The 19,488-nt window shown below is 35.4% G+C and overlaps 6 protein-coding genes across 6 annotated transcripts; 2 read left to right on the top strand and 4 right to left on the bottom strand.

Annotated features, from left to right (window-relative positions):
• Positions 1 to 1,382: 1,382 nt before the first annotated feature.
• Positions 1,383 to 8,682, top strand: LOAG_00471 (hypothetical protein). Its single transcript, XM_020445442.1, has 9 exons — positions 1,383 to 2,012; positions 3,956 to 4,201; positions 4,379 to 4,488; positions 4,995 to 5,194; positions 5,508 to 5,643; positions 6,056 to 6,170; positions 7,244 to 7,396; positions 7,829 to 7,987; positions 8,405 to 8,682. Exons 1-9 carry the CDS (start codon positions 1,470 to 1,472, stop codon positions 8,519 to 8,521), a joined length of 1,779 nt encoding a protein of 592 aa, XP_020304096.1. The 5' UTR covers positions 1,383 to 1,469; the 3' UTR covers positions 8,522 to 8,682.
• A 528-nt stretch (positions 8,683 to 9,210) lies between these two features.
• LOAG_00472 (hypothetical protein) lies at positions 9,211 to 10,792 on the bottom strand. Its single transcript, XM_020445443.1, has 3 exons — positions 10,768 to 10,792; positions 9,861 to 10,047; positions 9,211 to 9,587 (listed from the first exon to the last, which is right to left on the bottom strand). The coding sequence occupies exons 1-3, from the start codon at positions 10,780 to 10,782 to the stop codon at positions 9,403 to 9,405; spliced, it is 387 nt and encodes a 128-aa protein (XP_020304097.1). The 5' UTR covers positions 10,783 to 10,792; the 3' UTR covers positions 9,211 to 9,402.
• Positions 10,793 to 11,047: 255 nt separating this feature from the next.
• LOAG_00473 (hypothetical protein) lies at positions 11,048 to 11,736 on the bottom strand (the record flags this gene model as incomplete). Its single annotated transcript, XM_003136013.2, has 2 exons — positions 11,613 to 11,736; positions 11,048 to 11,373 (listed from the first exon to the last, which is right to left on the bottom strand). Exons 1-2 carry the CDS (start codon positions 11,689 to 11,691, stop codon positions 11,048 to 11,050), a joined length of 405 nt encoding a protein of 134 aa, XP_003136061.2. The 5' UTR covers positions 11,692 to 11,736.
• Positions 11,737 to 12,312: 576 nt separating this feature from the next.
• Positions 12,313 to 15,034, bottom strand: LOAG_00474 (DnaJ chaperonine). Its single transcript, XM_003136014.2, has 7 exons — positions 14,853 to 15,034; positions 14,615 to 14,735; positions 14,138 to 14,295; positions 13,845 to 14,015; positions 13,536 to 13,625; positions 13,074 to 13,254; positions 12,313 to 12,786 (listed from the first exon to the last, which is right to left on the bottom strand). The coding sequence occupies exons 1-7, from the start codon at positions 15,009 to 15,011 to the stop codon at positions 12,494 to 12,496; spliced, it is 1,173 nt and encodes a 390-aa protein (XP_003136062.1). The 5' UTR covers positions 15,012 to 15,034; the 3' UTR covers positions 12,313 to 12,493.
• A 1,361-nt stretch (positions 15,035 to 16,395) lies between these two features.
• Positions 16,396 to 17,112, top strand: LOAG_00475 (hypothetical protein; the record flags this gene model as incomplete). Its single annotated transcript, XM_003136015.1, has 2 exons — positions 16,396 to 16,527; positions 16,906 to 17,112. 2 exons carry the CDS (start codon positions 16,396 to 16,398, stop codon positions 17,110 to 17,112), a joined length of 339 nt encoding a protein of 112 aa, XP_003136063.1.
• Positions 17,113 to 18,578: 1,466 nt separating this feature from the next.
• LOAG_00476 (hypothetical protein) lies at positions 18,579 to 19,318 on the bottom strand (the record flags this gene model as incomplete). Its single annotated transcript, XM_003136016.2, has 2 exons — positions 18,579 to 18,810; positions 19,070 to 19,318. The coding sequence occupies 2 exons, from the start codon at positions 19,316 to 19,318 to the stop codon at positions 18,613 to 18,615; spliced, it is 447 nt and encodes a 148-aa protein (XP_003136064.1). The 3' UTR covers positions 18,579 to 18,612.
• Between the last annotated feature and the right edge of the window lie 170 nt (positions 19,319 to 19,488).

Genomic DNA, 19,488 nt, shown 5'->3' on the forward strand with positions numbered 1-19,488 from the left:
TAATAATAATAATAATAATAATAATAATAATAATAATAATAATAATAATAATAATAATAATAATAATAATAATAATAATAATAAATACTTAGGAATAATTAAAAGAGGGAAGCTATAGCGGTAAGAGTCTTCTTGGACGAACATTTTAACCTGCCTAATGCTTTAGCTCCCGCTATATTTTAATCCCAGTTGGTAAGATGTTTATATATGGGAGAGAAAGAAGAAGCAGGATAAAGCAGATGATGAACATGTCATACCACACGATGCTGTAAGATGCACCCCAAAGGACTTCAGTCTGCAATGCAATGCAGTACTATACTCCATAATGCTACTGTGTTGCGCTACTGCTGCTGCTACTGCTGCAGTGCTTAAGACGAGATGATGTTGAAGGAGAGCCAGAAACTGCTTCTCGCTGCACCATCATCATCATTATCATCATCATCATTATCATTATCAATATTATCATCATTATCATTATCATCATCCTCATCCATTCATAATTGTTTGTCCTAGTGTAAACGGGATTGAAGTACTGGAAGTCGCCAGCGAGTAGCAATTTATGCATGTCCATCTCCATTCCTCTCTCCATCTCCACCAAAAGTGAAATCGAAATGAAGCAAACAGACTAGCCATCATTCTGCTAGACACTCGATGGATTAGACTTACACTTACACTTACACACATGCACATATATATAAAATCATACAGATCGATGCTTAGAAGTTGACAAAGCGCAGGTAAACCTTTTTCTGCCTTCTTCTTTTCTGCTTGTTGATAAAAACAGTTTCTTCTCTGCATGATTGAGGATACGAGACTTCTTCTTCTTCCGTGAAGAGTTCCATAATGGCAGTGACAAATGTTCCCTACTTTCTTCAGTGTAAGTGCTACTGAAAGATGAGTGTAGCACTACTTCTTTCGTCTAACTACTGTTAATACTGCCGCTGATGCTTTATGTTAGCTACTACTAAGCTACATCTGTTGTGTGTCTTTTGCAAAAAAAAAAAAGACGTGTAAAGAGAGATTGATGTGTTGTTTTGGATGAAAAGAGACGCTTCTATGACTTCATCTGCACTGATACTACTACAGTGTTTCTACTTTTATTGATGTAATTGATGAGAAGTGCTGCTGCCAGATAGTGCGACTTTCTTCTCTCAAGAATAATCAAACAAAGCTCAATTCACACCGAAGTATTTTTCATTCTTTCATGTTAATGGTCATTAATTAGCATCACTACTACTATTAATACCATCTGCTATCACCTGTTATTATCATTACAATCACTATCATAACATCTTCATCATCACCATTACTCTCTCATCATCATTACTGCCCACTGTTGTCTTCACTCTTGCAACATTTGTTGTTGCTATATCAATCACAACTACAATCATCCTTGTTCGTATTCCTTCATCTATTCTACTAAACAAGTCCTCTTTGTAGATTTAATCAAAGATTTGGACGACGAATTTATGTTATTATTATTACTCTCAACTCTCTCCTCAGTAGTAGTGCTACTTTTGGTGGATGGTATTCCCATCATCACTTCATTACCGCCATCCATTCAACCTTCTCCGCCCAGCTTTCCAAATGATCTGAAAGGCGCACATTCAGCAACGTTCCCAGCTTTGCTAAAACAACTGGAGCATACTGAGGAAGAGAATTGTGAAAACTTTCTCGCATTACCAAATTTGCATCACTTATTGGAACATGAATTGAAGCGCAGCAATCCACAACTTTTACTGCTGGCGCAGTTGATCGCTGAGAATCCTCACTCACATCTACTTCATCTTCCTGCAAATGCTTCCCTAATCTTGGATTCGCCGTTGGCCTATAACCTGTCGTCACCATTGTTTGTCTTACAACTACACTGCAGCCAAGTAGGGGATGACTTGTCACAACAATGGATTCCATTGCTTATTTATCCAACTTCTGCTTTGGAATTTTATCTAACCGTACGTCTGCAACCATTTGATCTAAACGCTTGTACTTTACCTCAATGCAGCAATACAAAGGTTATTTAAGATAATTATTATTTTTCGAGTGAAATATTTCATTCCAATTATTTGATCAAAAGAACAAACTAGCTTAGTATTGTTGAAGGAGAATTTTTGCCTCAAGACTATTAAGGAATGTTTTGTGAGTAAGTTGTGTTGACATTTGTTAAAGTCATCAAGCCTCACTCAAGTAAGATTGACTAAAGCAATGTCACATCTCATTTGTTTCCGTTTAGCTCTTAGCTGAATAAATTGTTAAAAGATGTGCGGTGAAGAGATCAGCAATTGCCATAAATATGAAAAAAAATTTCTAAAGACTACTGATTTATTCTAAAAAACTAAAATTGTTTTTTTTTATATTTTATCAATTAATGTAATCAATCAGTACCTACCTTCTCACTAGGAAATGATTATGAAACAATTTTCAACTTGTTCAACCTAACTCTAACTTCCTTTACTCAATCTGGCTTAATTTGAACTTTTCTACCCACCACTTTGAAATATATCAACTCCACTTTTTTCGTCCTTATTTTGTTGAATTTGTTGTTTTCCAAAATTTTTTCTTGAATTTCTTCTTTAAAAACCTTTATTGCTTGTATATATTTCAAAGAAGTTGCTTTGCCAGTGAAATTTGAGATATCACCGAGACAATACAAAAGAAGATATATACAAGAGAGGCTATGTGTTTCTTTTTTCATTAACATTTTTGTCTTTCTCAAAATTTCTAACATTTAAGTTATTGGAAAGCATTGCTACATAATGGTGGACTTCAATTTTATAAAGTGTGTTTGTAGTCATTTCAGTTTGTTATTTGCAACTTTAATGTACTACGAGTTATTAAACAAATCTTCACTAACTCCATTTTCTGCTAGTCCCGGGATATCATGAAAGTCGGGAAAACATTCTCCTGCATTGCTTTATCAACATGCAAACCAGCTAATGTAATGTTCATCATTGAGACGATCGCTGTGCTGAGTGAATGACACATCTTTACTCTATCTACTTGTTACTTATCTGTTATTCACTTGCTGTGACTTAGCAGATCGAGAATTGACCTTCTACATTTTTTTAACTTATTTTTTTGCTTCTTCCCTGATTTCATTTTTTTCTTTACTCATTTCTTAGATATTTCCTTATCCAGTAACAAGGAGTTAATAACACAAACAGCACATATCCTTTTTCGCAAAACATAGAGGAGAATATGTTTATTGATTTCAGTGAGTGATTTCTTTGTTTAAAGTTGGAAGATTTCCGATGGAAATGGCGAGAATTTGAAATCAGTGATTATTAAATTTTTCTATTACTGATTGATTTCTTTCTTCTTCCAGTGAAACCTGTATTCAGATCAATGCTGATAAAGATTCTGGTAGAAAAGGAAGGAAATCTTTTCTCATATTTCTTTATTTCTCCATCCTTTGGTAAAAAACAAAAAAATCGAGTTGAAAAAATAAGAATCGAATTTGTCATTATAGGAAAACGCTTCGAAACTAATTTGCTGCTTGCGAAAATCGAGAACTGTTTCATTCACAGTAATTTCTTCCCGTTTATGTCCAACTATTTTTTGAGTTGGTTGATGTCCATTGAAGTCCTTCCTGTTTATGTTCATTCTTTACTGTCATTCGTCATTATCCACCCTTTCTTCCTTCATGAGGGATAATTACTTTCATTTTGACACTTCTCATATTTCTTTATTTCTCCATCCTTTGGTAGAAAACTTCACTTATATTACAGTTATTAAATTTCCATTGAAATAAAAGAGAATAATCATAAAATGTGAGCATTTTCTTTTATCTGAGCATTTACAGTACTGTAATTGGATTACTTCATTTCTTCTTTTATTTGTTCAAATTAACTTTGAAAAATGATCATCTTCTTTCATGGTTCAGCTATTCTAATTGCTTTGTAACATAAATTATCAGTTGAAATATAGAAAATACCGAGTTATTTTTTTGTCGTTATAGTGTACATGGACAAGACATGGTGGTATGCGGATTTACGCCCGTAAGTGCTGTACCAATGACACATCTTTATGTCGTGATGCTGCGGAGCAGGATCGCAGTATTTTGGTGGTTTTCAATGGATTATGTTCAACAGTTTGCATTTTACTCATATCGGTCGTTATCCGAGAACGACGCAGGCATCGTGAAGCACGTGGCTGGGCGTTAATGGAAATTTTCCTTCTTGGTGCTGCTATGTTATATGCCGTTGTAAGTTTGATAAAACTTCTTGCACAAAAATGACGGACCGAAATTAATAATACTATTTCTTAAATTTGCACGAAATTTAAAAAATAAAATGTTTTTTGAGTTATTTTTGGGAACAGAAATAAAAAAATAAAGAACGTGAAATGTTGATTTGCTTTATTCGCATGAATTTTGTTGCAGTTATTGCTGGATTGGTCTAATTCAGCTACATCGACGTGCTGTTTTGCGGTTTGGCTGCGTCAAATTGGTTTTTCGACGTTCTATGGGTCAATCGTTCTGAAAATTTATAGGTATTATGTGTAACTTGAAAGAAAAATCACGGATTGAATAAATTTTCAAGCAGATTTCAAGAAGTCCCAAAAATCCCTCCCAAATATTGCTGAATTGATATAAATCATTAGCTCTATCAAGTAAAGTGATTTCGGGAGGCAAACAAAAAATAACTGATTAATTAAGCTTTCAGTTGAATATGAATGTTTGGCAAATAAGTCTCAGATTTCCGGTTTCGGTTTTATTTACTATGCAAATTTCTGGTTCCCTATTGAGTAAAAATTTAAATTTTGAGAAATTCGCTGAAGTATTTTATGCTTTTATCTTTATTTGTTTTAGAATTTAAAAGTTCCGCATAATTAAGGTTTTCTACAAGGTTTCCTAGAGCTCATTGGATCCAAGTAATTAAGTTCAAAAGTGAATTGTGTGAAATTCAGAGCGATTATAAAAGAAGCTGTGAACACTTTGTTTTTGCTACTACTAATTTATCCAATAAAATCAATCCTTTAATAGAAATTAGTTAAAGGAATTTACAAGAATATCGTGTACGTAAGGCTCATCATGTTATTGTGAAAGAAGAAGATCTGATGAAATATTTGGCATATCTCTTAGCACTGACATTAACCGGACTTATCGCTTGGACGCTCGGTTCATTTGCCGATCAGGAACTTTGGAAAAGTGCATGGCCACAATGTCCCATACAGGCATGGTGTTTGGCTTGGCAAGGTGTGATCACCTTCTTTTGCAGATAAATGGATATAGGTTAAATGTATTAAAAAGAACTATATATATTTGCTTTACTTGTGGAACTCAACTGAATTTGATTTCTCCTTAATTTTACTCATTCTTCGCTTTTCAAGAAAATGACATTTCTGCTCCTTTCCACAACTGATAATCGAAAAACAAATGCTATCTTTGTACGAATGGCGGATAAAAACGGAAACTGTCCGTACTTAACAGTGGTTTTATTTTACTTCTTTTCTCTTGCTTTAGTTAGTTCTGAATTTCTAGTTTTTTTTTTTTTTTTTTTTTTTCGCAGGTTATGAATCGTTATTTCTAATCTATGGGATGCGGTTGTGTTATAAAGCTCGAAACAGTAGTTGGCTAGAACGATGGCAATTTACAGTGGCTGTATGTTTGGAAGCAATCGTCACATTGGTTACTAACTTTATAAGGTTAATTATATACCATGAGTTTACTCACTCCATATCAAATTTAAACATAAATGGAAAGGACTTTCTGCTCAAGGTAAGGTAATACCACCCGTTTTCATCATAGCCTCGTCCGATCACTTGATCCTTGTGGTATTCTTGGGAATGTCATTGTATCTGTTAACTTTGAAATCGAGACACAGAAATCGATTTGCAAATTTTGGGCGAAAATAATGAAAAGTTGATAACAATATGTGGTGTCCTCCTTGATATCATTTGAATATTTTATTAAAAAAGCAGCTTTCTGTTGCTTTGTCCCTTACAAATAAATACATAAGAATATAGCTGTAAACCATTTCAATTCACAGAATTACCTGGTAATCAGTTGATTCTGACGTATTTTGATCTTCTTAGAATCTGCATTCTTCATTTCCAGATATTCTATTCGTTATTCGGCACACAGCGACACACTGATGACGATCACATTTGTACAGTTACATTTGACTGTTTCTATTAATATTGTTATTATCATTGCTCCCAAATTTTATTTGGTTAGTTATGCTTTTTCTTCCATCGATACATTTCTTCTATCTTCCAATATGAAATAATTTTCGTACAGAAATAGTTCAGATTTGATCCCTACCTCTGTCACTAGCCTAGTGATCTAATAATATGATTGTTAACTAGAAACGCCTTTTCACAAATTCTTTTCGAAGAGCTATTAAACTCCGACCATTTCTGGGATAGGCCATTTCCTACAGAACCTTAAGGATTTTTATTTCTTAAGCACTCTTGCTGTCTTGCATACTTCTCCCAAAGTTCTTATTCCTGATATTACTGAGAAACATTATGGTCAAGAGCAATCCCGAACTTACAACGGAGTTAGGTAGCTTAGGATAAATTAGTTCCTCGACAATAATTAGTTTTTTGTTTCATTTGGTCAGAAATCGAATATCCACTCTTATTTTCGAAAATCTTACAAAAATTAGACGGTAAGCAAGACACAACTGATAGTTGAAGAAAGGAAACTTTTGATCGATTACTCCTTTCACTTTTGTTCTTTGAATGAGAAAAAAAAAGTTTGGACTCTTGTATTCTTTCGGGCACTTCTCACCCCCTTGGAAATTCATCTTTCTTCCTTTCCGTTTGGCATCGATGAACTCTGTTTTCATAACTCTCTAAAAGAAGGGCAAAGTACTCGGAAGTGAGAAGAGAAATTTAAGGCGGAAAGATGCCAACAGCAAACAAAATAATAACTGAACAAATAAATCTGAATGCTTTTTACCATATTACAGGTGATTCTCTTGAATACAGCAAAATGAGCGTCCTTGCAAATTTACCGCAGTTGTAACATAACTTCAGCTCATATTTCAAACCATTTTCTATTTCAGATTAAAATTTTCTAAACTTGTTTCACTGGTGGAAAGTAATTGTTACTGCAATCCAGTTAAGTATATGAATCTTCGAGTCGAAATTATTCATATTTAGACTTGTCTCTGGGATGTAAATATTCGTTATAACTTACAGTAACTCGCTCTACATTGCAAACTTTAAAGAAAGATCTTTACACCTTATGATGAGATGTAAAATTTTATGATGAGATGTGAAATTTTCGAAATTTCAGGTTAGCTCCGGCAACACAAGGCGTACGCAGACGCTAGTAGGTACTGGCAGTAAAGCACATCCATCGTTGGCTAAACTTCGTGACAATTTATTGAATGGAACAATTGATTTCGCCGAAGTGCCCATAGTTGACATGAATCCAGAAGATATACGGGTGAGAAATCCCTTTAGATTTCTGAAGAATTTCGTTCATAAATGCAGGAAATTCATACATTTTCTCTATGACAACCAAACTGTTTCTACACTTTTGGGTTAGGGTGAAATTCGTGTACGACATCAAGAAATTCCCAACGGAAAATATTGTGATATTACGAGTGCAAGTGCAAGCTGAATGCAGCTACGTACTCCTGAGACTCGTGATATCATTTGGAGAACTATTCTATTTCATTTAATGGCCGGTCATTGCGCATAAAAGGAATAAGGAACCAGGTAACTGGATCCCTTTTTCTTAGGAGGCCAAAACCGATAATGTATTCCGGTCATGTTTTAAAGCTTCTGAGACATATTTCTGCTTGCAAACAACATGTGGTCGGATTTTATGAAAAAGATAGTTCCGCGTATTTCGATGTGTCAGTTATTAATTTAGGCTGAATTGAAGCGAGTCTATACGCAGTTGAGAATGTACAAACTCAAAAATTTGTATCAAGATAATCCACACATTAGTAGACGGAAAGGTGGTAAAAAATCAAGCGACAAAATGATTATTAAAAATCGACGCATTTCATTACCCACATCAAGTCCTAAAGTAAGCTTATCTTTATTTAATATTATAATGAGAGCTCTTTCAGCTTAGTAAAAAGTACATAATAATTGTAAATTTAACAAAATCCTATGGATATCAAAATTAGTAGCGATCGACATAGATTTCAAAATCCTTCAAATACTGCTATTCCGTGGAAATTGTTGCTGTGATGGCATGATTTTTCCTTTAACTTAGTTTAATTGTCAGGTTCCATTTTTTCCAATTTAAACTAAAATCAGAAGGGTTGCTTATTCTTTGATTTCTGCTCATATTACAAGTTCGACAACAAAAGAATTTCTCCGGAATGGAATGTCCGAACCTCATTAATTTCCAACTGAACGATAATCGATCGTTAGTGGGGAAATTTTTATACAACAATGCAATATTTTCATATTTGATGTACTTGGGCTTTCATTATAGGTTAAAAGAACCGATGAAGATGAACGGAACGATTTAACAGTGGAATCAGCGCCCCATAACGTCTTTCTTTCAACATATAAACTACAGTTAGAACCACATCAGTCCGTACGTGTATAGAAAACTACAAAAATCGTCAGGAACGTCTAAAATTTTAACCCGACAATTCCGGTTGTCTGAAATGTCGAGCAAATTCCCTTCACTTATTGTCCTAACAATAATAATACACTCTCCCCAGTTCGAACTTGCCATTTAACTCCTGATTTATTTCCCAATAAAACCATGTATAGCTGACAGCGTCTCCGTAAAATTATAAGTTCAAGACTTTCCGCTAAACCAGTAACTGTAAACCGATGAATCAGTCAAGACTCCAAGGGAATGCACTTAGTTGACCATTTCATAGGTTAAAATGGATGCAGAGGTATAGTCAGTACTTTCATGAGCTTAATTCTTTGCATTAAGGGCTTTGCTCTCCAGAACTTTTATAGACCACAGCCCACTTTAGAAGGCTTCTTAGAAGGCCAACCCAAACCACATTTATGAATTAATGGTCGAATTCAAAATAAGTAGCGATCGGCATGGATTCCCCGACAAGAATGTCTGCGTGAATATCGAAAAAGCTTCGAGAGAATAAAAAACGAAATTCTATGAAAGCATTTCCCAAAACTTATCCGGAAATTGTAAAAGTATGTCCTTTCAAGCCATCCGACTATATAAAAAGCAACTTCCGCCAAATCTGAATTTTATCAAGTTTTTAACTTAAAGTGCAAAAAACAAAATCACTTTACTTAAATATAGATTTAGTTGAAGCGTTATCTCAGGAATATGCAAAAAGTGAGAAGGAACTCAAATGTTCTCGGAACAGAATTTATCCAAACTTTTATACTATAGACCATATCAAGAACTCTTTAGTCCAATAATAAGAACTCTTCATTGAGTGTTCGTATTAACATTACAACAAACACAAACGAATCTTAAGCTTCTTATGAGAGAACTCCGATTCACTGTCGATTTGGAACACCTGGTCGCGGAAAACGATCCCCAACAATGCCGCCGCGCTGACCGAAACGTGGAGGTGGGTTGCGGTCCTTGCGTGCTTCGCGTGAACGATTGCGCACTACTTTACTGTGGATTGCGCAGGATACACAGTAGTGCAGCTTGTGATATAATTTTGGCAACGCATAGGCTGAAATCTCGCAGTAGGAAATAATATTAGAAACAATTAAAATAAACTCATCATTACTCCCTGCTTCCACCAAAGATCGATGAATTTCCACTACGTTGTGCATACAGAATCTCTCTCATTCAAATTTTGCACACTTCAACATCTACGAAATTTCGAATAAACGTATTCTATCCAAAACAGTAGCAGATAAACGCTGGCAAAACAGTGTTTTTTTTAGCACTTTAGCATATGTACAAATCGGTAAGAAGGGAAATACTGTAAAAAAAAACGTACAATCATAGGCAGATGCATCGGAAATGTCTCGGACAGCAGCTGCTTCCACAATATTGCGAACAACAAATTTCTTGATAGCCTTATCCTTGGGTGCACAGCGACCACAATTTGTGCAGCGAATGGGTCTTACGTGCCCACGGCCTTTTTTGTTACGTCCGTGATTCCGTCGCTTCGTCGTCATTGTTTCCTTAGAAAAACTAAACAGTTAGTCCTATACAAGCAGGGTCTTTCAAACGAATAGTATTTCTAAAGTGACAACATCAATCAGCTGATCTTCGCTATCTTCCAAGACTAAGCCGCCAATAGATATATAAAGATATTTTCCGTGATTCCGCCAAATACGTGGAAAACTAATAACGCTTCTGGAAACACAGTAAAACATGGGTATTAAATGAACCTCCATGAACGTTAGGATCCTTATGCATATGGAATCCAAACTTAATTCAAGAGAAAGCTCTTTACGTTCCTAATATACCTCAGTCACGTGACATGCAACTTTCAATTTGCACTTCACAACAATGGTCAAAATTCATACATTCAAGAAACAGAGAGGTCGTGGACTTGACTACTATTTTTCACTCTATTAAAAAACATTGAAGCATCGTATAAACTTGCTGCCAACTGACATTTCCTACCCGACTCAACTTCCCAAGCGCAATCTAATTCACTGGGATATAAAGACCCACAACTACAGCCATCCCCGCCCCCCTTTACTGCTGGGGAACCACAACTGTAGGCCAAGTTACTTGGAGCGGCATTTCACAGTCGCGGAATGCAATACCCCCGTCCTGTTGATATCTTTGCTTGTTAAGGCGATGTGCCCGGCGGAGACACATAGGGGAAGTTAGTGATAAATCTCATATTTTATTTGGAACTTCAGTTATTATCAAGCCATGTTTGAAATCACCATTTTCGAAGTCATTAGTCGGGAGAGTCTTATTAGCATTGCACCACTTGTCGAGTCATCAAGCGTTTTTTTCGGATACACCGGCATTATTAATCGTAATGATATCATTATGACAGTAGCAGTCAGAATAAGCAGAAGAAAGGTAAGAAGTCATTATATTATATGCAATATATGCGTATAGTCGGACAGATAAAAGACCTCGGCATTCATCTGGCACATTTACCTGGTGGTTATGTATGTAACCGAGGACCGTAGAAACTCCCCAAATTGATATAATTTATCAGCAGTGTTCTTTCAATTTAAAATTCATACATGGGTTCAAGCAAGCAATTAGCATAGCAGGCACCGAAAAAATTCCGAAAACAATCCAGAAATGATATAGCGGATGGCTGTCAACAATAAATTTTAAAAGGAAAATCGTTGCCAAAAGATGCAAGCACATCGAAAAGATGGCTTTTGTAAAGGTATGAAGTTGGAATGTCAGTAACACAACTTCAGTGACACAACATGCTATCCCGAGACTGATTGCGACCGTTAGTGATGTTTCCACATCCGCATACTCACGTTCGGTCCAGTCTGTCAAGGGTAGTGTTGCCATCACGTATTCTGAAAATTAAGCGAACGTAATGCCCTGTAATGAGCATAAATTTAGCTTAAAAATGACCATTTTAAAGTTAACGTTGGTTCCACTGTCTCCATTTTTTCTGGCAAATCAGAAATAGCAGCAACACCGAAGATACAGAAACACCAACCTACACTTTGAGATCTTTGTGTCCTCTAAATCTCCCCTTCGAGATAAATAAACTTAAGCAAACATGAAGATCAAAAGAACTAGAGCGCCTAACCATTCATTTCTGATAACGCCATCACTAACATTGTCCCATGAGCCACGATAGTCACAAAATATGCAGATGATGCATTCATGAGAAACTGGAAAGCTTGGACAAAAGAACAAGTTAGCAGTAGCAGTAGTATTTACTATGGAAACGAGAAATAATTCTTCGTGTATTCCCCATATTCAGAATACATGAAGTCCCCCAAGACTGATCGATTTCCACAGCCGCAATATCGCCCTTCCTAAGCTTGACAACTTACCCAACAACAGCTAAAACAGCTCAACTGTGTTCATGCATAACAACCACACTATCAAGGGCTTCACTTAAACCAAGATTTTCCTCTAATAACCAACTAATGATCAACTATTGACATCTTAATCAAAAGAATAAATATTTTTTTCCAAGGTTTTACGTTTAGCGTCCGACCTTATCCAGAAAATTATGTATTACTTTATTGAGTATCTAGATATTTCGTATCTGAAATCGTAATACTTTGGAAAAACTAAAACTCAGTGAAATACAACTGCATCATCACCATCGTTATTTAAGCATTTATCAGATTCATAAGACAAAACATGTCATAATGAGGGACGCCGTAGCGAAATCGTATTTTATGTCCTACATTTACTGTCAGCCATAATACAAAAACACGAAGATGGTCACAGCAAGAAATAATGTTCCGAATAAAATGCATTTTAAAATTATCTTTCCTATTTTCGAGCGTTTCATCAACAAAAAATCTTTTTAAGGATTCCTGTAGTCTGGAATTTTAGAATTTACCTTGCCCCCCAATATTATTTAAAAGCAAAGATTTTTTGAATCCTCAATCTTCTAAATTTTTGTCCCTGTGAACCAGTAACATAAATCGCTACAAAAGGTGCAGTTGGCAGTCACTGGGTCTGACATCGCACACCTTGGGGTCCATGTGTTTCATTTTCATAAGATGATGATGGACGAGGCCCATGGTCATGAATTACTTCTAATTCTACAACTTCCGCATCATCTGATAATAACGGTTCTGTACCATCTGGTAGTAAGTTCTTCAACTGCTTAACTTGCGCAATTTTTTTCGGAAATCGCACGGCGAACTGAATAAGTAGGTCACCTTTCTCGAAAGGGTTCTTATAGTGTGGCATACCTTCACCAATTATCGTACGTATATCGCCATGCTTCATCACTTCCCCTGGAAAGAGTAAAGTTTCTTCATTATCTGAAATCACTCTAGCACTAACAAAGATTTTTTGTGATGACGCAAAAAGAGACCCAAAACTGTGCAGTTCCCAAACGCTAATGAAAATATATCGAGATCTGCGTCAAACTAAAAGAAATCATCCTTCAAATTACAAGTGTGAGGAATGATACTCTACTACATTCATGTCACGAATCCATTAAAATCTAATGCAGTGCTTTTTATATGAAAAATCATGAGATTTGAAAAGATTGAGAATATCAAAAAATTAAAAAGGAAACCCGGAAATGTCGAAAAGACAAGATGACGAGTATCTAGTGTTGCTACTGATCTCGTGCATCCACAAAGTGCTTCTACCAATTCGAGATCAACTTGCATTACAAGATTGTGTCCTTTCCGTACAAATGTGTTATGTGGTTGCTCATCCAAAATAATCACTACATCACCAGGAGTTATTCCAACCTAAACTGTATACTGTTTACAGCTGTCAAATGAAAGAGTGGTGATAAGGAAACGGTAAGCTTCAACAGTAAATCTGTATCATGTGCTACCAAAGTGGATTAGGTGAATGCTGCACCATTTTTCATGAGTAGAGAAAAAGAAAATATCTTGCAGATGCTTTCAACGAATACCGCAATTATTCGAAACTCAGTTCTAGACAATTTTGTAAAGACAAAACATAAAAAGAAATCTTAACAACTGGAGTAACTTGGAAGAAATAACGTGCAAATTCATGAGCATACTTCTTGGTCGCCTTGTCCTGAGAACACTATTTTCTGTCCGTCCTTCATTCCTTTATCAATATGAACTTCCAAAACAGACTCATTTCGGATCTGGAAGTATAAGTGAAAGATAAATTCTTGAAGACAATAGCGACATTACTATCCACTTGACGAAGGATTCTGTAGTTTCAAGTGTTATCCATATCACCTCCTATATACTGATTAGTTCATTCTGAAAGCACTTCAAAGTTTCTTGTGTCCAGGACGAGTCGGTATGCAGCTAAAAATTACATAAGAATTTTTTCAAGTTCAAAGCGATATATGAGCAACCTTCTTTTTTCCGTCGCACTGCTTACACCGATCTTTCGAAGGTATTACTTCGCCTTCACCTCGGCAAACATTACATGTCGACTGCATTTGCTGCACCATACCAGGTCCAATTTGCGTAATTTCGATCCGTACGCCTCGACCTTTACAAGTCTCACAACGAATTACGCAACCCTGAAATTGAAACTCAACTGTTAAATTCAACTAAATGCGGAAGCCAACCTAAAGTCCACATTATTTTCTTTTACAGAAGACGTGTAGGCTTTATTCTTGTAACAGAATTAGTACTACTATACCTTTGTCCCACCAACACCTCCACATTCCGGACAGACAATATTACGTGAAAGCTTAAGTTTTTTCACAGCTCCGTTATATAATTGTTCTAGCGTCACCGGTAATTGATGTATCATATCACGTACTTTACGTTCACCTCTTTCACTTCCTCGGAAATGCCCTAAATTCAGAAATCGATTAATCCGGTTAAAAATGTGCAAAAATTGTTATATAGATATGCAATTATTATAAATAAACAAACAAATTATTATATGTAAGTGTTCGCTCCTGATCTTATTGCAAATTTACTAAAGCTTAATTTATATTGCACTATACAAAGAAAAGAATGATTCATTTTCATAATGTACAGCAAGCCAGTTGTTTCGATTTCCTGATATATTCTTCAGATTTGGTACCAAACAATGTATCTTTGCATCAAATGATAAGGAATGATTAATTCACTCCTAATCGATGTAATGGAATGAGAAGCATGAGGTTACCTCCGAAAAACATATCGAAAATGTCCATTGGATTATGGAAATTTCCGCCGCCACCTGCTCCACTTAGACCTTCTTCACCACCTTCGTCATATAACTGCCTTTTCTTCGGATCCGATAAAACCTTGAATCCGTGAATTAATTGACCAAAATGTTTGTTACAAAATGCAAAATTTACTCCTATGAGAAAAAAGTCTATTTTTATATTCACGTAGAGACGGTTATGAAAAAAATGGAAAACCTCATATGCCTGTGAAATCAGTTTAAATCGCTCGCCCTCATTAGGATTCTTATCCGGATGGTACTTGAGTGCCAACTTTCTGTATGCCTTTTTCAGTTCACTTTCGGTTGCGGTAGGCGAAACGCCCAAAATATCGTAGTATTTCGTTTCTTTTACCATTGCTTTATTTCAAAATACTGCAAAGTAATGAATTAAAAGAGACGGTCTTAATTTGATTTTAGTAGTTCTATAGCTAAACCTTACAGTGAGTAAGCACGAAGCTAGGAAGCAGCTTACAACACAAATGTCAAACTATTTCTCCAGTTTATCGCTGAATGACTTGTACTGATGGTTATGACACAACAAAGTGCTAAAACATCATTTTGCAGAAGAAATTACTCATGGAAGTGCCGGATTAATTTTCTCATACGGCATATGATAGAATATGTATATATGCATATGTAAAGTCTCCAGCGAAAACGACTGAAAAGGGTTCAGGTCCCAATAAGAAGCCTTACATAAGTTCCCTCATCCAAATTTGAATAATTTTAAAGCGAAATATTAAAAATCAATCAAACTCAAATCCCATGATATCAAGAGAAATGCTATTTCGGCACTTGTAAGATAAAGATAAGGAAAGCTCCCCATTGAACTTACTCAAGTAATAACAGAGCCAGAAGTTAAAAACCACCTAACCAGGAACGTGTCACGCGCACCCCCCCTCCCCCCCTCCCTCATGCCAATCACTACTACAATGGAACTTTCGAGAGAAATATTTGAAATGCGTAGGACGCGGTGTGTAACAACTTAATCCCAAATGAAATACTCCCAGAGATAGCAGGGATGATTTATGAGAAGGTAAATTAGAAGCAAGGAAATAAAATAGTTGAAATTGATACTTGGAGGTAGTAATTAGAACCGGATAACTTAAGTCGACTAATCAATTAATTGGAATGATTAACCAATAATTGCGCTTGAAGAACAGTGTTCTTGAAAAAGCTTGCTGAACCGCTTATTCATTAATTCATCACTTTAACTTGCTATGAAATAGAACAATTGTTGGATTTTCCTATTAAATTAAAGCAAAAGGTGAGAATAGCTATACCTTAGCATCGTCACGGAATTTCAACATTTCAAACTATTTACAAGACTCACTAGTTTCTAGTAGTCTTCTATGGAAAACAGGCATATATATGCCAGCTCTTCAAATTTCCCCTCGAAAAAAAGATTAATTTTTGACTGTCGCAACTGCATCCTGTGTCAAATTAACATCTTGTTCGTGGTAAGTGCAGATATTCTGTCAAGAGGTAATCTTTTAGTGATATACTGTCACCACAGGGGTAGTAAATTCGATAGACGAAGCAGTAAGCAGAGATACTTTCAAGAGTATCAGGACAAGTTTTTTCAGCATTGGAACGAGTTGGTGTTGTCAAACAGGAACAAAGTAAATAGCTTCACCAGAAGTCAGCAGCGGAGTTTTGAGATTTTTCTTCCACCATTTACTTCATCCTCATTTGTGGCATTTTTACAGCGACCTTATAGGAAATACTGGTAATCGAACACAATGCTTCTCGAGCAATCCCAACAAACTCCGACAACACTTCATCGATCGATCAGTCATACACCCAGCATGGTGGTTAACATAAAAGAATATCTATCGGATCATTCACAGTTTATTGATTGTCCTTACTGTAAGGTAAAAGCAGATTTTCTGTAATTAATACATTTTATCATTTTCAGACTGATAAATAAAGGAGTACTAGCATTCATTTCCCTCTAGAACAGTAAAATTTTGCTGACAGCTAAATGTATTGGAATGATAATAGTCATGACAGTGCAGCGATATTGGGTAACAGACGTTGCAGAACCAAATTTTAATTATAAATTCAATTTCGTTAATTTGGTTGATCATATGCTTATTGACCGCATTTCCAAAATGTATGAAGTTGTACTTTGTTCCCTAATTTATTTTACAATAGAGCTAATAACCCATCATCTTTACCATCTATCAGAAGAAGATAATGATATCGAGAGTTGTGAAAATATTATCAAGATGATTGATTTATCATTACAGGTCCACAATACAACCGAAGTGAAATTTACTGTTGGTCTCTTCACGTGGATTAGTTTTCTAATTATCCTGATGGTTGGCGTTTTCATTCTGCCTTTATTTTTCCTTTGGGTACCATTCCTCGTCGACACATTCAAAGATGCGCATCATTACTGCTCCAATTGCAAAGCCTGGATCGGAATCTATCGACGACTGGGTAAAAGCAAATAGTGACCTTCTAACTTCATCTATTTTTTCTTTTTTTTTTTTTTTTCTACGATGAAATGCCTAATATTCCGTTGACATGAAATTCTGCCTATATATTTAAATATTTGCATAACAATTAGTTTTATACAAACTTTCGAAATTCTTAAGCTTAAACAATCTGATCAAAGGATCAATTCCGCATACAGATTATGCAAATTGAAAAATCGTTTAGAAAGCTTATTCCTTCACCGTTTTTTTTTTTTTTTTGGAAGGCGTTCACGACGAGGAAAAGAATTTGTGAAGTAAACATGGACCTTGCCAGTAAGTTATCGCCAAGTGATACATACCAAAAAAAAGGCCAATTAACGGTCCCGTAGGTATACGGATATTTGAAAGTAGTGAAACGCGATAACCGATAACCAAGAGAATAAAAAAGTGTGAGACTAATGTGACATCATATGTACTAAGTAGAATACTCAAGCTAATTTTATTGATTTAACTTCCAGCCCTTCACATTTCTTGAAATAATCAAGTGAAGAACAATTCATTTTTCATACTTCTTAAAACAACCGGTTAGCTTTGGAAAAATATATTGTGAAGATTTCGGCGATCCACACCATTAAACAATGATGTTAACAAGAACACTGAGATGATGAAAAATTGATACAAAGATATAAGATGATGACAAAATTATAAGGGTTTTTTGGTGGACGAAATAAAAAGTTGGAAGTGCTTTAAAAAACATAAAAATTATGATCTGGTTAACCTGAATACAACCATTATTTGCATTTAAAGCTGTAAATTCATGTTTTTACACATTTTCAAACAACGGCTACTTTGAATTGCTTCCTTCTATTGTTTATCCTTTCCTAACAATCATTTTGATTAATCACTTGCAAGATATAGATTTCAGCAAAAACTTTTAACAATACCGATTGAAAAGCGTTCTAATATCTTTCTTCTTGGCCACTTTTCACCTTTCAATTAGGACACATAAAGCAACAAAGCTTAGTAATAAACGTTAAGAATGACCTGACCCGAGCTAAACAGCACCATATTGTTCAAGTCTGGTTTCAAATCCTTCAGCTGTGTATAATTTTAACAAAATCTAGAAGTTCGTACCAGAATGAAAGAAAGCATACAATGGTTCAAATAGTTTACAAATGGAAAAAACACATTGTAACTAATCGAAAAAAGCCGAAAACTGACACTTAGGAAAATACGGTGATACAAGTATTCTTAAAAACTGGAAAATTCATGAAAAACATAAATGAAGCCACGATTTGTCCTGAATATACATATACGTTCAGAGCGCCCAACAAAATACCTGGCAATACCGAAATGGGAATACCTATGGGTTGTAAAACTTAAAGAACTTAACTTTATCATTAAAGCGAGTAAATGTTTGAACTACAACATGATTTGACTGCAAAATTTGATAAGAGGGAAGTAACCGTAAATAAATATAAGACAGTTAGCAAACCACTAAAGTGCATATATTCAGGAATATCGATCACAATGTTTTTATATCCTAGTAAAACGTCCAAGGGCCCGCTTGCAAGATGGACATGAATGAACGACATCCCGACAATTATCCATGTAGAACGGGATACAACAAAGGCACCATGGGAGAAGTAGAAAGAAACCAAGAAGAAAGCATATTCCCATAACAATCCACGGTAACGCACCGACTATCCTTTGTATTGATGTTACAACATGCGCCTGTTCAAAATGATGAATTTTCCAAAGAAAGTTTCAAAGAATTAAATAAGATATTGTTTGTTTGCATTTTAATCTCTAATATTCAAAGCGCCCAATAGAAAAATCAACGTAGGAGAAATCAAATTAAATGACAATGAGGCAAGATTAGTGGTAGTTGCAATAAGTATTTTCTCATTTGAATACTTCGGAATAGCATATAACATTACATCAAGTCTAGATTTTGTTTAAACTTTGAAATTTTAAATAAACGACTACAAACCTGACAATATGGACAATCGGTTTCAATGGGATTCGGTCCAAAAGTAGGCGCAGTTGAGGAAATTAAGTTAACACGGAATGGCATAGCAGTAGCGATATTTTCATTGGTGTTCGTTATGTTTGTTGTTGTTAACGGTGGTAATGGCGGAGGAAACGAAGGAACAGTAGTGGTGTCGGTGAAGTTAGAATTGTCGTTATCATTCTTAGGAATTTCTTCATATTTTGGTGGTGGACAATCGCCAGCGATCATGACAAGAACATTAGTGAGAAGCAACTGGTCTAAAATACATTATATGACACTCGTAGAAAAAAATTAATGCGCCATATAATTCAAGATATCGCAAGACTGCAAGACAAAAAAAGCTGAATAACGTATGTTTTCTTAAAATCACTGTGCACTCTAAACTACATTCCTGATCA

This window comes from Loa loa, assembly GCF_000183805.2.
Source record: "Loa loa unplaced genomic scaffold supercont3.155, whole genome shotgun sequence".
Taxonomy (NCBI): Eukaryota; Metazoa; Nematoda; class Chromadorea; order Rhabditida; family Onchocercidae; genus Loa; species Loa loa.

Bases quoted from the DNA above. Each gene is read 5' to 3' on its own strand.
- LOAG_00471 (XM_020445442.1), top strand. From the start codon at position 1,470: ATGTTATTATTATTACTCTCAACTCTCTCCTCAGTAGTAGTGCTACTT. The intron at 2,013-3,955 runs GTTATTTAAGAT...TTGTCGTTATAG, and splicing joins CTCAATGCAGCAATACAAAG to TGTACATGGACAAGACATGG. The intron at 6,171-7,243 runs GTTAGTTATGCT...TCGAAATTTCAG, and splicing joins TTGCTCCCAAATTTTATTTG to GTTAGCTCCGGCAACACAAG.
- LOAG_00472 (XM_020445443.1), bottom strand. The intron at 9,588-9,860 runs GTACGTTTTTTT...GCGAGATTTCAG, and splicing joins CGATGCATCTGCCTATGATT to CCTATGCGTTGCCAAAATTA.
- LOAG_00474 (XM_003136014.2), bottom strand. From the start codon at position 15,011: ATGGTAAAAGAAACGAAATACTACGATATTTTGGGCGTTTCGCCTACC. The intron at 13,626-13,844 runs GTTGCTCATATA...TTATACTTCCAG, and splicing joins AGTGCGACGGAAAAAAGAAG to ATCCGAAATGAGTCTGTTTT. The intron at 13,255-13,535 runs GTATGCTCATGA...TATACAGTTTAG, and splicing joins CAGGACAAGGCGACCAAGAA to GTTGGAATAACTCCTGGTGA.